The sequence below is a fragment of the Scylla paramamosain genome, chromosome 21 (assembly GCF_035594125.1).
Source record: "Scylla paramamosain isolate STU-SP2022 chromosome 21, ASM3559412v1, whole genome shotgun sequence".
In the NCBI taxonomy this organism is placed as follows: Eukaryota; Metazoa; Arthropoda; class Malacostraca; order Decapoda; family Portunidae; genus Scylla; species Scylla paramamosain.
The window spans coordinates 17593803-17611615 of NC_087171.1; the positions used below are offsets into that span (position 1 = coordinate 17593803).

Genomic DNA, 17813 nt, shown 5'->3' on the forward strand with positions numbered 1-17813 from the left:
CATAATGGATGCGATGGAAATACATAATTTCTTAGCACATGGCGTAGATTCAGCTCTTGGCACACTTCCATTGCGTATGTAAAGAAAAGAAAACCTGAATAAAGACTAAGTGAGGTTTAAGGAGTGGGTGGAGGGACAAAGAGACAGGCGCGGGGACAAGGCGACGAAGGGTGGGACAGTTGGGTCAGCGAGCGCGGCAGAGTGGCAGTAGCGACCGTTCAGCCGCGGACTTCGGTTACTGACGGTACGGTCTCCGCCAAGCAAGCTCTTAGCCCCGCACACTCCCCGGCTAAGTGCTGTGGCGGATGCTGCGGCGGCCAGGGATGTAGAGGTGTGTGTTGCCCCGCGGGTCTTACTGTCTTGAGGTATCTCTGCTGGAAGGAGCGTGAGTAGGAGTAACGTGTTTGTAGGGATGTATGGGAAATGCGGTAAGGTGATATTGCGCGGGGTATTTGATATGGAGAATCAAATACAAACATGCGTAAGATGTACATACAGCAAATCCATACGTTGCTTATCCGCTAACGCAAATAATTAATGTTTTCAGTATCATAATACGGTTTGAAAATACGCAGATGCTTTAGATTCTACACATGTGGCGCGAATGTCAGTCAGGAAAGGCTGTCTGATCCGTGGTAATACAGTAACTCGTGTTAATTAAGAGACTACGTGCATTTTTCTCTTTAATTTTTCAGTGCATGGAGACTTTAGTGTGTATATCTTCTTTCCGATCAATTGTTTCTAAAGATGTGCTCTCTGCGGCGGCCGTGCGATGAAGTCTTAGGTAATTGTGCTCACTTTCCTTCGTCACTGTTCTTGGTCATAACTCGGCTAGCAGGGAAATGAATTATCTCGATCCCTGTTTTTAAAATTGGTCCATATTTTGACATGATACAACACATTCAGAATAAGGGGCGTATTCTTAAACGTTTCTTCTCTTATAAAGGATATTTTTACAAGTTATGGAGATGATTGGTCGGATTCTCATGGGTGTTTCTCGCAATGGTGACGCAGGATCTTTCTTCAACTAGCATTAAAAACACGAAAACATCATTGAAAACCGCTGACAACTTTCGTTCGAACCTTTTAAAAGTTGTTGAGACAAGACTCCAAAACGTTTAGGAATTATGGGTCTATATCCGATGATTTTCGTTGAAGATATTCAAACCGACGAATATTTCCAAAGGGTGTTGTTGTTTCCTAACGGTTAAAAAAAAAGTAAATAAATGAATAAATAGATATTGTTCTGTGCAGTGCACCTGTTAATCAGGCTACAAGTTGTGTTTCTGTTGCTAGCCCAGTCTGGCATGAGCAAAGAGGCCAAGGAAATATGTGTGAAATGAAGACTTGCTTGCTCTGAAATTCAGACCTGAAGAAGTGGAGGATTGCAGTGAAAACACGATTCACTTTTTTACCTTGAAAGACAGGCCAATATTTATGTAGATCATGCATGAATATCTTATCTGAATTATTTTTCTATACGAAAGCATGCCGGCATCGATATTCTTGATCACATTTATTTACACAATTGACTGGAAGCATCACTGGGAACACTCTCAGGCCTGTCTTCAAATGTTTCGGCGTCATATCTTTATTTAAAACAGACCCCCAGTGAAGTTATTAAAGTTTTTAGGGGTGTTTTCATGATTGTAGTGATAGTTTAGGAAAGGTTCGATACTATTAATGGGAGAAAAAGTGGGAATCTGACTAAACATTTCTGTAACTTTTGAAAATATTACTATCAAAAGCTCAAAGTGTTTAAGAGCCCGACTGTTGATACTACAGGGTGTGGCTGACAAGCTATCGACGTCTAGGGCTTGGTTTCTTTCAAATAATCAAATAATAATAAAAAAAATTCTAGTTCCTCATTTGCCAGTAACAAGAAAGATGCACTAGTGTAGGTAGGTTTATCCACGCCTGTCAAATGAACACATCCTCTATATATAATCATCGCGTCTAGAAACTTCCCATATGATGTGTCCTTACTTTCCCCTCGACCAAGAATCCCAGTGCACACAGCTCACGTCAATACGAGTATCTGGAGAGCCGTTATGGTGTGCTGCATAGTGCATGAATTCGTGGGATTAGCCTTGCCGCTGTGTACATGTAAGGGACTCATTCAATATTTATCCAGATAGTGCTGATGCGAAACAGGCGTGCGTGTATTCTTCATGAATATAAAGGGGAATATTGAAGCTTCACTCTGACTCCTAAGAAATATCTCCGCCCGAGCGTAAGGTTTCACAAAAAAAAAAAAAAAAATGAATAGGGAAAGCTGCATGAGGCTAGGTCAACACGCGGCAATTCCTGTATGAAACATAGATATTATATACTTATACCCACCTTGCATCTCTATCACAACCTACCACCCCTGTCCCCAACTATCCTGTATCTATCATTTCTTTTTCCCTCAACACGTGTACAGCCACGCTAAATCTAAGGTTAGATTTAAAAAAAAGAGAGATAGGGAGGAATGGGTTCTCAAATAGATTGAAAGATGAATGAAATGGACTCAGAAATCAGGTTGTGAGTGGCGAGTCGTTAGGGAGATTTAAAAGAAGATTGGACGGATGAGAATGCGTAAGTAGATATATTTTATACAGGAACTGCTACGTTTGAATCTTATCTTTTCTTGCAGCTTCCCTTATTTTCTTATGTTCATATGTTCTTTCCTTCATGTGGCCTCGCCGATGTACAAGACAAGGACCTGTGTGATGCTTAGTGACCTGTCCTCAGGAAGCCAAGCTGGTTAATTTTTTTTGTAATTCTCTTTCCCTTCATTGACTGTTTTAAATATTTTGCTCACCGCCGCAGTGTTGAGAAAGACAGACAGACAGAGAGAGAGGGAGAGAGAGAGAGAGTCATAAATATAACTCGTAAACTGAGAGGAATGTTTCAGACATAGCATTTTCCAAGAACCAATTTGTATTATTGTAAAAAAATCATCATATCGCCTCAAGAACTGCTGCTAACCATTTTGAAAAGCGTCAATTCATCGTGACCAAATTTGTTCCATAAACCATCTACCTGAATATCTGAAAAAAAAAGGAAGAAAATATCATGAAAGACTAAAATCAACATTAAATAAACCAGTGAAGGATTTTTTTTCCCTACAAGTGAAGAAGACTGAAGCAAAGATAAAAAAAAGCAAAAAAAATAAAAAAAGATAAAAATAAAAATAACCCGCTAATGTAAGAGCTATATACAAAAATAGCTCACCAGTATTATGTGTTCATATACAACTATTATCAACTTATTTACTCTTTCATTCATCATCCATTTACTTATTGAATGATTCTTTCTGTTTATCTGTGCATTATTTATCAACCGAATTAGCAAATCATACTAAAGCAAATAATAAATGTTGCAGAAAGAAATGGCAAGGCATGGATGAGAGAGAGAGAGAGAGAGAGAGAGAGAGAGAGAGAGAGAGAGAGAGAGAGAGAGAGAGAGAGAGAGAGAGAGAGAAAGCGCCTCACTGGTAAAGTCCTTGGATGTTAAACAAACAAATATTCGAGTCCCGCTCAATCTCTAATAGTCTGTGCGTGCGTGCGTGCGTGCGTACAAGTGGGCGAGAGGGAGGCAGCAGCTGTGGGTCGATTGAGTATCTGGGGTTGTACTCAAGTCCGGGGTACTGAATTATCCTTTTCCGGGTCATTACCACGATATGAGACAAGGATTCGGTGGGAGTGGCGGATCTGTTACTTATTTAAACACTTGGAACTTTCATTAAGATAATTTTCAAAGGATACAGAGATTATTCGACTTCTCAGGATTTTTCTCATATTCACGGGCGTGGAATCCTTGTTGAATGATCACTTGAATCACGCAAACTTGATTTTTTTAATTATTTTAACTAGAGCATGTAAAATCTAGCATCTTGAGAGGGTGAACGTACGCCCTGAAGTATTTAACTGTGTTCGTGTTCAAGTCCTAGTGGGCGGTAACAATATAGCTCAGTAGCGCGAAATATATATTTACTGCTAACCATAGGACTGTAGAGTAGATATGTTACACCGCGTCACGTAAGGTTTTCATATTTTTTACGTAAAGATTCTACACTAATATGGGGTGTTCATCAAAGAAAACGTTTGTATATGGATTTTGTTTATGTTTTTTTGTACTGCCAGTCTGTCTTCCTTATTGCCAAGACGTCTTCTGTCTAGCGTGCGATTCCTGTTGCCAATTTGTCTTCTGGTTAGTTTGTGATTTTCTATTGTCCATCTGTTTTCTGTCTAGCTCATGATTCCTTGTTGCCTAAATTTCCTGTTTACCTTTTGATTTCCTCTTGGCAGTCCGTCTTCTGTCTAATTTTTTATCCTTGTTACCAATCTGTCCTGTCTAGCTTGTGAATCCCTGTTGTCAATTTGCTCTCTGTCCAGCCTGCGATTCTCTATTGCAAATCTGTCTTCTGTCTTTGAGGTTAGCTTGGTTAGTGTGAGGAAAGTTAAGATTCATGATGTAGTATAGGTGACGAAAGTGGGGGAACGCCGGATACGACTCCATAAGGTTTGTTGTTACTGGTGTGTTGGATTGATGGTAGCAATGTTAATGGCATTGACGTCTTGAACCTCGCAAGGACAGTGCGGTGCCACACCCACGCTGTCGGTTCCGTGTCAATACTTATTTGCTTCTATATAATTAATACAAAGGAACACAAAAGAAGAACACATGGCAGCAGACCGGTTGGGTGTAGTGAGAATGTTTGTGATGAATTACACTAACTTATCTTGTTACTGCTACTCGATAGCTAAAAATATTCAAAACAACCTTTTCAAATTAGCGAGATAAGACGCCGAAACATTTGAGAATACGGACTAGAACCTCATATAGGCCTAAGAACATGAAAACATAAGAAAATACAGGAAACAAGAAGTCATCAGGCCTACACGTGGCAGTCTCTGTATAAAACATACCTACCTATTTTCACCTATCATCCCTATCCCTTTAAATGTCTAGTGCTCAGATTCATCCACTAACTCTCGCTGTAAAAAGAAAGTCGTGGGAAAGTGTAGCATGGACGAGTAGTGGGTGGGTGGGTGCGTGAGCTGCCCCATGACTAATAAAACAGCAGCTAAGTGTGTGAGTGTCTGGAATGGACGCTTTATATTTTGTGGAAGAGAAGAGCTGACAGTCACCGCTCCACTAAAGATTGTCTGTCTCTGCTTTGAGGGAATGGAGTGTTATTTTTTTATTTATTTTATTTTTTTACCGTAACGTGTAAAGGATACAACAATTAGGGAACAAATCCGCAAAGTTGTCGCTTCCTCGAAAAGTAAAAGAAAAATAGGAAGTTTTCTGTTTCGTCTATTCTTTATTATTATTATTATTATTATTATTATTATTATTATTATTATTATTATTATTATTATTATTTTTACGGATTAATTTCTCTGATTGTCTGTGTACTCATTAATACTACTTTCACTACCATAACTACTACTACTACTACTACAATTTCTATGGCAATGGTAGGTTACTTTCAATATTCTTTCCGGAACACTGGAATAGGAGAATGATGGGAACAACGCCCTTGACCTCAAAATACCGAAGCGTACTCGGTTTGGGACTGATAAGGACGGGTGGTAGGCGGTGTTATGTGAGTGGGCGGCTCCCTTCCAGCCTGTGCACCGGTTCCTTGACACACTGAGTACACGTGGACCTTTAATTATGGAGACTGACAGCATTACAGCCACCCATCACGAGAGCCAATCCAGCTGTGTGTGTGTGTGTGTGTGTGTGTGTGTGTGTGTGTGTGTGTGTGTGTGTAAAGGAGGGAGTATCGTTCGTAACTTTAGCATGCTTGTTCATCTTATTTATTTGTTTACTTACTTTTTTTGTGCAGGTCAAGGAGAAAAGCCGACGGCACGAAATTTTACTGAAAAACCTTCTGATTTGTCGCTTCCCAAAAATAAAACAAGTAGAAGATTTGAAAACGGAAGCCAACATAGTTCTGAAAACATCAAAATACTCCTCATTTTAAACAGTTCAAGTCATAGGGAGGGGAAAAAAAAAAAAAAAAAAAGTAGGGTGCTCCGGAGTTTTACCATTGACCGGGATTAATGAGATGGACAGCACAGGAATTAAACTCAGCAGAAAGTCTTGTGTACTGAAGCCGCCTGAGAGGAAACGAGTAGGCAAGTAAATGGTAATGTCAGAGTAGCAGCAACGAATAAGAACAATAGGATAGGCAATATAATCAAGGGTAAGATATAAGACTACTTTTACACCCCCAAGGAAATGAAACATGTACAAAGCTACAGAGATGATCATACGAGTTTTCATGGGTGTTCTTTCCCAGTGATGAGGCAGAATCTGTCTTAAATTATCACTGGAACCAAACAAACGTTCTTGAAAACCTCAGTAACACCAACTAGAGGCTAATGAAAGTAGCTTAGACACTGAAATGATTAAGGATACTGAGTTTTGTAATGTTAACCACAGGAGCCCCGCGGAAAATGACACGTCGAGCCGCACAGCATTACATCTCTAGCTTCGTTACGTGATTAACCTTAGCTCGCATGATCGTTGACTGAGAGGTGTGTCACGCGAGCACACTCACTCTTCGCCTACATATCATAATACGCAATCCACAGCGTTCTTTAATCCAAGCCCGTGAGTTTGTTAGTTTTCCTCAAAGAGTTCCTAACGCACTTCTCTCCTGGATGTTCGAGTTTTACTTAGCTATGATACGATTTTTTGTGATTGCCTTGTCCGATTCATTAACTCTCTGCCTGTTTGTTTTCTCCCCTTTCTATGACTTCTATTTATTCTCACCCTAGTGCTGTCCACCTCAATGCAAGAGTTAATGAGTGCCTTTCTCTTTCATCGCTTTCACTAGTAAATTTTGGAACTGTCTGTCTGTCTTCAGTTTCATCGCTTCCTATGGGTCAAACTATTTCGAGGGGGGAGTGTCAAGGCATTTTTGGGTTTGAATCTTTCTGTTTTCTTTTATTGGAAACGATAACTTTGCTATTCTTTATTTTATTTTCCATTGTTTTTGGTTTGCTTTCCTTTTTACTTTGAAAAAAAAAAGGTCGATGTCTGTCCTCACTTTCATTCTCTCCGTGTGATGATGGTCGCTGGCAGCAAGGTAAAGTCCATGATGATTGATAATGAAAATAATGGAACATAAAATGTAAAATTCTAGTACAATCTAAACCTGCGCATTACAAACAATTGTAGAAATCACACACACACACAAGCTGGATGAAGTGAACAGGAATGAAAGATTAGCTTTCTGTTTGTGTGCAGCGCCTGGGGATCATTCACGTTAAAAAGCAAAGAACAAAAGAACTTAAGAGTATAATGAAAGATACAAGAATCATACTTATGTTTATCCACAAATCATCTCTGTACATGAATATATCAAAGTTCCCTATTGTCTGATTGCTGAGGCTAGTTCAGTAATCTACCACGCTACCTGTGAATCAATCTCTGTAAGACTACGCACTTGGGCGGTGCGTGTGTGGGTGCTATTGGTGCCAAGGGCCACTGGTGCGGACACACCCCCGGCAGGAAGGGCGTGGTGTGTGCCGTGTTCCGAGTGTTTTGGTGAGCAGAGAGAACACCGAGAGCGGAAAAAAATCAGGTCAAGGGGATAAAGGCTAAGAGGTGGTTATGAGTCCCAGCTGGTGATCAATTGTGAACACTGGAGGCCGGAGATTGCGTCCTCACAATAACGTAGAGCGAGGACGCGAGAGTTCTTGGTCTTGTTTCTCAGGAAAGAGATGGTCACGCTAAGGCTGCTTGATGAGTGCTGAGTATCAAGGTTAAGCCATCATCTTGTCCCCACTCAATTATGTACATGCATACGCAATGGTTTAATACCTACGGCGTTAAGGCTTAGTGTGTGATCTTGTAGAAGGTTCCATTGACTTGGTACTAACACCTGATTACTGAGTCTATTTCTGTCATGTCACCACTTCCTTCATAGTTTCCTAGTAAGGCTAACTTTACCAAGCTTAAATCTGTTACTTCTTGTCCTATCCTGATAACTAACCCACAGGCTCTTTTTATATAATAGGGACACCGGTCAAGGCCAACAAAATTATATAGAAAATGCCCAGTGAGGAGCCAGTCCCCAAAGAACAAGAGCCAAAACTTGAGAAGTGTCTTGCCTACATCACTCTTGCTACATCCTTCATGCCACTCCAACACCTTCATCTGGATTCAACCAAGACAACACCAAATAAGAACATCCTTACTGAAAAGTGTGTTTCTCGAGACGCTGGAGAAGTAAAGATTTGCTTCATCCTGTGTTTTCTCCACTTGTTTAAAAGAAAATACTCGCAAATCGGCTTTGTTCAAGTGTCAAGGGAAACATTAGTGGCCATTAATCATTATTTCTGGGAAGGACATTATAAAACTTTTTTTTTTTTTAGCCATTCTTTTTGTCCTTGTCCTTGGACCTTCTTGATACGCAAGAAAAGGAAAGATGCACGTAGTAACTTGGACACAATTTAATGCTGCACCATAAACAATCTTGCGAAAGTCCCTTGAAGACAAATTAAGGAAGGACTGATCTACGTCCATTGCATGCCGCCTTTGTTTTTTCGCTTTGGTTCTTATCCTCCTCGTCCTTCATTTGTTACTCCTTTCCTTGTTTTCTTTAATTTGTCTTCCTCATTTTCTTCCTTAGCTTGTAGTCTTTCCTTACTTCATTTAGTGTTTTCTTTTTTTTTTTGTTGTTGTCACATTACTATTCAACTTCTCTTCTTTCTTCCCTTTACACTCTCCCTTCCTACCCTTCACATCTTGTCCTCGTCCTTCCCTTCAGATCCTAAATAATTTCTTTCCTTCACTTCCTGTCTTCTTTTCCTTCATTCTCGATCTACCTTTCAATCACTTCCTGTCTTCTCTCTTCTCTTCATTTCCTTCTTCATTTTCTGCCTTCCTTCTTCCCTTCCATTCCTACCATCGTCCTCCTTTCTTCACTTCGCAACCACATCTCTACAACCTCACACTCCCTAGTCTCTTTCTTCCTCACTATAAGGTTTGCACTCTCATAAAAAAACCCGCAGCACTTACAACCCAGAAGTGCCTTAAGGAACAATGATTGGAGAGTGGCTTCGTGATGGTGACGCGTCAGTTCCTCCATATATTGACGGGCACCCCCAGCCAAACGTACTTGAGGGCTCGTGACGTCACCAGTATTGACTTGTGGAGGCGAAGGAAAGTTGAGTGTGCGTGCATTCATTTTTTTTCTGTATATATATATTTTTTTCTTTCTTTTTTGCAGCACCTCCCGTGACTTAGGTACTTGAAACTTTTCAGGTGCAATTTTCTTTTCGCCTGACGGTGGTAATGACGGTGGTTTATATTCCGCGAGGTGTAGGTCGGACAGGGATACGCGTGGGATGGATGAAGAGCGTTCCACCCCGTTCTCCTCTCTTCCCTAGTGATGTGTCGGCTTGTTGGCTTGTGCAGCGTGGCTTTGTGCAGACTTGTGAGGTGTTATCAGTGACTTTACTCTTCCAGTTCCTCCTCCTCCTATACCATCTTATTTTTCTCATCTCATTTGTTGGCAATATAACAAAATATGGCAATGTATAGATTTTAAGCATATCAAAAGACATAAGACAGCGTATCTTAAATGCTACATCGTTAATCTTTACATTTCAAAGGCTAGTGGGAGTTATTTTGGATTTCAAGAATGTTCTCGTCATTCTAGTGATAATTTAACAGTAATTCTGCATCATAAATTAGAAAGACACACGTGAAAACTTGACTAACCATTTCTGTGGCGTTTGAAAATAGACTTAATGAAAGTGTTTCGGAATACAAGCTAGAGACAGCGTTAATCATAGAGGGAGTGAGTGGTGTTACTTGACTATTAGCTGTGACCATACTTGCAGGCTCGAATTCTTACACGCATTGTTCTTTCATCAGTACTGCTCTTATTCTTAAACGCCACATAAATTATCAGTCGGTTTCTCATAGATTTTTTTTTTTTTCACTGATAATGGTAAATAATTGTCAAGCGATGGTTGGAATCATGAGAAACGTTCTTGAAAACTCTCGTGGCTTTCACCAGATCCTGTTAAAAGTTCGTAGTCGAGATTAAACGCCGGAATGTTTGAGAATAATGCCTTAAGAAGTAAGTACTCGATAAGTAACGTAAAGAATAAGAAACAATACATATTAAAAAAAAATAAATAAAATGTACTCAGACATGAAGACGAGAGTTGAATGAGCCAAGGACACCGAGAAGAAAGGCTGGTCATGAATCAGATATTGAACCGTACCCAACAATGAAATCAGATCTCCCTTCCTGTCAACACAAGCCACACCTCAAGTCTATCAAACCATAAGGCACAAGATTACACGAAGAAGAACAATACTGAATGGAAATACATCGACATAAAAATGAATAAACACGAAATCCTAACGTTGATATCTATAATTCTGCCATCCAGTCCGCTGATATTGAAAACGAAAGCGCTAACCTAAAATTCACTTCTTAAACGTCCTCTGAATGTTTTTTTTTTCTTTATCTTTTTTTTCTCACGGAGTATTGACAGAGATGCAGTGTAGTAGTAGTGGTGGTGGTGGTGGTGGTGGTGGTGGTGGTGGTGACTAAGTGTTCTGAATGTGGTGAATGTGGTGATGACCCTCTGGAATGTTAGGTCTGCGCTGGTTATGTGGTGTGGTGAACGAGTGTTGCGTTAGTATGTGTGTGTGTGTGTGTGTGTGTGTGTGTGTGTGTGTGTGTGTGTGTGTGTGTGGCGGGAATGTGCCTTTGTTTGAGCGATGTCTGGGTGGCTGAATGGCTCTGGAATGCACATACTCCTCCGTACTGCCACTGTGAACTGCAGGTGAGGTTGGTGACCGTTATGTGGGTTTTGTGGTGGTGATGACGGTGGTGGTGGCGGTGGTAGTGGTGATGGTGGTGGTTGCGTGATAATGAAATAGAATAGTCTTTAGGGTGTGGTGATTAGGTGTGTGTGTGTGTGTGTGTGTGTGTGTGTGTGTGTGTGTGTGTGTGTGTGTGTGTTTGTAAGAAAACGTACGTAATTTGTCATCATTAAGTATACCAATCCATAGATAAACTGAAAACCCATACAGTCCAATCTATACAAGTCAATGATCCTTCATATACACTTCCCTTACCTCATACAAGGGCACTCACTGCTCGCCCATCACAGAAGGCTGAATAAATCTGATGACAGGTGGCAAGTCTTTAGCACTCAGGAGCTGCCTAGTGTACCTTAACTGTTCACCTGCAGTCCTCCCTATTTTCGTCTTCTGCTCAAAAACTACAGTGCACCAATGTCTTTAGGATAAATAGAAAAGATAATCGATGCATAACAAGTTGGGTGAGGAACAAGTGTTAGGGAAACTTTTGCACTTGAAGGGGGGTAAGTCTCAGTCTAAAGTGGCAAGAGAGAGCTTACCACTGAGTCAGCAAGCAGTGTGTGTGTGTGTGTGTGTGTGATCGTGGATAATCTGGCACACAAAAATGGCATGTAGAATGGTGGCATGTGTATATCGCGGCATGGTATCTTGAAGTGGTTTGATATACTACAGTACCATGCAGTGTAGTGATCTCTTATGGTGCTGTGTTGTGGCGTAGTATGGTGCAGTCAATACAGTGGCAGGAAGTGCTATGTGGTGTACAGGTGTATAGAGTCATGTGCAGTAAAGCATCGTATGGTATCAGGAAGCGGTGGTTTGGTCTGTGGAGTCTCGGTCTGGTCTAGTTTCGGTCTTGGCGCGGAGAGAGAGAGAGAGAGAGAGAGAGAGAGAGAGAGAGAGAGAGAGAGAGAGAGACGCACGGTAGACGAGAGTTCATCGGAGTATTGAATTCTAATACTCATGAAGGTTTCAAAACATCAATGCATGGTTCATGGTATGGCTGGTGACCTTGCTTATCTTTTTTTTAACTTTTTTCTCTCTCGTTTCCTGTCTTTTGGTCATATTCGATACAGCCTATGTGCATGGCCACGCCGAACGCACTTCTTTGCTCGGGGAAGAAGAGAGACTGGAGTGGCGGAAGGTGGAAATGTTATCACTTAGCTACACATAACAAGCGAGGAGTTTAATGATTCAGCTCACAAGAATGCGTATGGAGTGGTCTTCGCTTTAGCTCCAGTGTAATTATGCCTTCAATAACAGTGCGGGGGTTGTGGAAGATGACGGGAATGGAGGAATTAAAGGTAACGAAGAATGTACTAATGAATACCTTGTGAGCTGGCTAGTGTCATGTTACTTGTTTTCATAGTTTTTTTTTTTTTTTTGCTTGTGACACTAATGTTTAAATTTCTCTTTCAGTTAAGTTTCAGTTCAGAGAGAGAGAGAGAGAGAGAGAGAGAGAGAGAGAGAGAGAGAGAGAGAGAGAGAGAGAGAGAGAGAGAGAGAGAGAGAGAGACCGACCTACTGGCGACATATGAACCTATTATATCGCTCCACTAAGTCTATCAATCAATCCGTAATTTTCTCCAATACTTTCTCTTTCTATTTTCCGAAAGTGACACACCCAGCAGCACCTTTGCCCTCACCTGTCCCTCCTTCCTAGAACACTTCGCTTTATGTAATTAGTTCCCAGCAGTTTACACACATTGATTTCTGAGGAACTTAGGGAATGATAATATGACTGCAGTTACTAATCTTTACTTTTACTTTGCACCTGCTGCTTGTTCAATACTTTCTTTCATACGCCTCTTGTTAACACTTTCTTTTTATCTTTAATTGCTACTTAAATACATCAGGACAAGGGTATCAGGACAAGGGTTGGTACAAGAAGCTGTCAGGCCTATATGTGGTAGTCCCTGTATAAAACATATATATTTACTTCTGTTCCTCTGCAAGCTACTAGATAAGCACGTGTCACGTCAAATTTTATTGGTGTTGATCCGATGTGAAGGCAGTTATGGTATCAGCAAAGGAAAATAGTTCACATAACAAAGAAATCATGACAAAACCGCAAGAATTCATAGTAATTAAGAAACATCTCATACAAGCACATGAAAGTCATAAGATGTCTAAACATACGTATACGAGCAACACTCAGCTGATATCCACTCCCAGAGCACGCGATAGTTAGCATGAACTCTATGCAAATGCAAAAAGTGACAATGTTTGACAAAAAAAAAAAAAAATACAATAAACACATTTCAATTAGCACACAAAATAAGATGTGCAATTATAACAATTTAGATTAAAAAAAAAATAATAATAATGAAAGTTTCCACCTATCATTCCTATCCATAAATTTGTCTAATTAAAAATACCATTTCTAAAGACAAAGATGAGTCAAATTCTCAAGAGTGTTATTCCTTTTGATGATACAGAAACTTGTTAAACCATTACTAGAATCACGAAAATTCCCTTGAAGTTCCCAGCAACATCCACTAACACAGCTGTTCAGAGTAGTCGAGAAAGGACTTGCCAAGATCTTGAAACTGCACCACTTGCTTCCTTGGGTCTGTGTATGGCTGGGCTTTTATGTTGTTATATTCCTCTTACTGCTCCTCACCTTCCTCTATCTCCTTCTTTTCTTCCTATTCCTTTTTCTTCTTTACTTCTTCCTCCATTCAATGTATACTTCTTTCACACTCTACCTCTTTCACGAACTGCATAAGAGTGAACGCTGCGTGGTGATCGAAGACCTCCATAATCTATGAGAGGATACGATACATACATACTGCGACAGATTTATGGTATTTCCACTGTGTGATTTGTGCGACTTGAAATATGATGTTGTAAAGCATGTGTCTTCTTTATGTTGAATATGGGCGAGTGGTACATCGGTGGTATTTGGAAAGATAAATAATCTCTAGTGGAAATTTATCAGAATTAAAGAGTAAATGAAAACCGACAGATGGTGACTGGTTGATGACTGGATTCTGTTGTATGCGCGTTAGTGAAGAAACATCCGTGAGTTAATATCTGAAAATCTAATTCCGGAACAAAATTATTCCCCTCTATTTTTTATTCATTTATTCATTTATTTTTAATCTTTCAACTTTTGCTTTTCGGAGAGGCAACTTAGCAGAACAATTTCTCCCCCTCCCATTTTTTGTTCCTTTGATCGTTTACCTTCAAGCTTTAAGTTTTTTAAGAGCGGAAAGACGGTCCAGACTTGTTCTTCTCTTCACCTTGTTCTTCAGCTGTATCCTCTTTCACACACCGCTTCTCTTTCCTTCCGTCACGCGCTACCTCCGCTGATAACCCACAAATCTTTAGTTTCACCGCCACGCCGATCAATAAAGCTTCTCAATTCTTGCCACGTGAGGCTGCATACTTACCAAACACACCAATGACTAATTATCCGCATTGTATTAAACCCTGAGTGGGGCGTCTCCAGAGAGCCTCCAGTTCCCTCCAAGTGGTGGCTGCCGCGCCGAGCCGCCAAACTACCGTGATATTAAGGGCCATTATTCATAACCTGAGACCGTGATGCAGCGCCGCTCGTGTCCCGTCCCGGCCTTAAGGGATTCTCGTGAGGGTGGGTGACCTGTTTGGTGGCAATTACACGGGTTATTTTATAATGGTTCTTGGCTAAATAGGTAATGTAAGGGAGTTAGTGATGTAAATTTACGTGAGTGCGCATAAAATAGCTGTTGGATGATACATTAGTCTCTCTCTCTCTCTCTCTCTCTCTCTCTCTCTCTCTCTCTCTCTTTCTCAGTACAGTTACTAATCAAAATGTTTTCTGTTTCAGATGCATCGTGGCGGAACTTAGCAATACGGAATGAAGCTTACCGTTCTCCCTTCCTGCACAAGCTGATTCTTACCCGCCTTAAGTTGGAACCAGTGGAATATTACCCAGTGGTTCCAGAATGGTGTAGTGATAAGCGGCAGTAAGTGAGGTTCTATTGCCAAAGTTTAGTCCTTTCAAGAGTTACTGAGCGGACAAAAAACTTAACATCCTGAATCACACCGATAGATCTTTGCAGCAGCACTGGGTGGCAGATGCCTGGGTGCAGGAACAGCAACCAGCCGGTGAGGCGGGCGAGGCTTACGGTGAGGCGCGTCTGGGGATGACTGTCACCGTGGCGTACGGAGGCTCAGACAGCATCCCGGGGGGCGAGGCGTCCCCCGGCCTCCCCTCCCTGGTAACCTCGGAGTTTCGCCACAGCAGCGATGTGGGCTTCATGCGTGTTGTGGAGGAGGCGTCCCGGGCATCGCCTCTTTCGCAGATTACTATCGGCAATATGGAACCTTTCCTGCGGAAGAGAGGCCAGTCGCCGGCGTCCAGAATATCGGGGCTGGGCTGGGACGCCGCCAGGAATGCCGACGACGCGGTCACGTTTGACTGGTCAAGAAACATAAGCAAGGTGAAGGACACTCTGAGGTCCAATGCCAGGCTGTCATCCAAGGAACGCAACCGCGGAAGGTCTACCAGCCAGCCTACTGGTGCCACGCTGCGCCGACACGCCAATCGCTGGCGCGGTGACGGCATCATGACCCCAACCAATGGTGACGCTGTGCCGCGGCAAGACCACTTCAGCGAGGTGGTGGTGGACATCACCAGCCGCGAGCCCAGCCCCCTGGCCAGGCACCACCACGTTAAGTGGCCCTCCGTTGTGTCCCTTCACGGACGGACGCCGAGCGGCCGCCGCCGCCACAGACGAAATTCCCTTACTAAAGATAAAAACAAACACGCTCTCACAAAATTTCCACAAATAAGCGGAAATGAGGAGCCTGTCAATCGCGTGCCGCCGCTGCCCGCTGCCCAGCACGTCCAGGACCAAGACACAGACTCAGACTCTCAAAGCAAGACAAGGAGTAGTTTGTTGCAGTTTGAGGACCCCAGGAGGCCTACACCCTCGCGACGACCGCAGCGACCCGGCACTGTGCGGAGTCCTGTGCTGTTCCGCAGCCCAAGGAGCTCCTTCAGCAGGCCCTACGATGGGAAGAGTCTCCTTCACGACATAACTTCTACGGCAGAAGCCCTGAATGATGAACTGACTCAAAGAACACCGGGGTGGCAGAAGGAGGGGAGGCCTCTGGAGCACACCGCTGCTGGAGGCAATAAGAGGGCAGATCTAGAAGGTAAGTGAATCAATAGTGAGTAAGCAAGCTGTTTATTTTTTTTTTCTTTTTTCTTTCTTTTTTTTTTTACGAGCCAGGGAGGCCGGCCTATGCAGTGAAAGAAATAAGGATGAATAAGAAAAAAAAAAGGAGATAGCCAATTTAGTTTCCAATTTTATAGTAAAAGATGCGTAGATGTGTAGAAAACCATCAACAACAGCAACACTGTTATCAGCAACAACAACGGTAACAGACGAGCAACAACACGAAGAAAGAACCAACGCAAGAACAAGAAGACGAATAATTGCTTTACACTTTCCATACTTTCACTCTACTTTTTTCAGGCGATTTTTCTCCCTGGACCCTCCCACTATTCGTGCCGCGCCGTGCAATTAAGAGCCAGTACTGCCGCCCGCGATCATGAGTGTACCGTGATTTATGCGGTGAGTGGTAGGGGGAGTCCTTGTAAGGAGACCGCCAGCTGGATCCACTTCCCAAGGTCACGGCTCCGGATACTTCTTGCTGGGAGTGTTTGATGCGATAACCCATGAACTATATACCCTCCAGAAGCACAGTATTCTTACACGCGTATCCTCCAACGTTTAGGAGACTCAGTGGGACTATTTATAAAAGCCACAGAGGTGTTTCGCCAGGTTCTCACTATTTGTTTCCTATTAATGAGGCAGAATTTTTGTTAATCTATCACTGGAATCACACAAGTTCTCTGAAAAGCTCCCGTAACATCTAATAAAGCCTGTTATAAGTAGTCGGGATAAAAGTTTGGGCCTTTTTTTTTTTGCAACTTAAAAAATATAAGCAAGCAACATCCACCAGCTCCCATTAAGAGACAAAGTCCCTTGTACCACGAAATGACTTCCGTAAAATATGCAGCAAACTTTGAGGAACGGGCGGGGTTATTCTTGGCTAAATTCCACTATTTCGAAGGAACTTTCTTTCGTGAAGCGGAGCAAGGAGTGATTTATTTGGCGGGAACACGAAGCAAGGTCAGGAGTGACATGAATGGATTACAGAAAAAATATGGGGAGTGTTTAGTCTGAACAGCCTAGGTGGTGGCAGGGCTACACTGTGGCATGCTAGCTTACAAATGTTGTTGACAATATTATCCTTGAAACATAACTCTAGGTTGGTGAAATGTGGATATATATATGCGTCTACAGGTATGACATTACCTTTATGTGTGAAGGGTGCCGGCCGGTTGCACAAAAACGCTCTTAAAAACGTTAACTGAGCAATGATTTCTACAGGAGTTTGTCTTTCTCCGCCTCTTTTGTAACACTCCATCTGTCTCTCCTGGATTTGCTCGTCTCTTCCTCGTACAACTTCCGATCTGCGACTGTGAATCGTATTCTTAAACACTTCGTTCTCTCATTGGGACTATTTTCTAAAGGGCATAGAACAAATAAATCGAGATCTCGTGGGTGTTTTTCACACTGATGATGTACTGAACTAAACCTAGAATCCTGGGAACACCTTCGAAAATCCTAGTAACTTTCATTTCATCCTATTGTCGATATAAGGCGTGGAAATGTTTGACAATACAGAGCTATACGCGACACTGTACACCATTTCACAGCACGACACTTGAAATGCAAAACATAACACCCGTAACTAGCCACTGATGACTCCCTATAATATAACAGACGCCATTATTCCGGCTCAACGCTGCCATCATCCACTTACTCTTTCGCAGATCGATTCTTGACTATAAAGAGCAACACAAACACTGGGGCGCCACTGCCGAGCCGAGGACACTGACGTCACTGCAGAGAAAGAGAGAAAGAGAGAGCGAGAGCCAGAGAGGTGAAGGGGACACG

General features: G+C 42.1%; 1 protein-coding gene across 1 annotated transcript; it reads left to right on the forward strand.

Moving 5' to 3' along the window:
- Nucleotides 1-211: 211 nt before the first annotated feature.
- On the forward strand, nucleotides 212-16049 carry LOC135111131 (uncharacterized). Its single transcript, XM_064024128.1, has 2 exons — nucleotides 212-331; nucleotides 14666-16049. Exon 2 carries the CDS (start codon nucleotides 14985-14987, stop codon nucleotides 16005-16007), a length of 1023 nt encoding a protein of 340 aa, XP_063880198.1. The 5' UTR covers nucleotides 212-331; nucleotides 14666-14984; the 3' UTR covers nucleotides 16008-16049.
- Nucleotides 16050-17813: the final 1764 nt, after the last annotated feature.

Coding starts and splice junctions, on each gene's coding strand:
- LOC135111131 (XM_064024128.1), top strand. CDS start 14,985: ATGACTGTCACCGTGGCGTACGGAGGCTCAGACAGCATCCCGGGGGGC.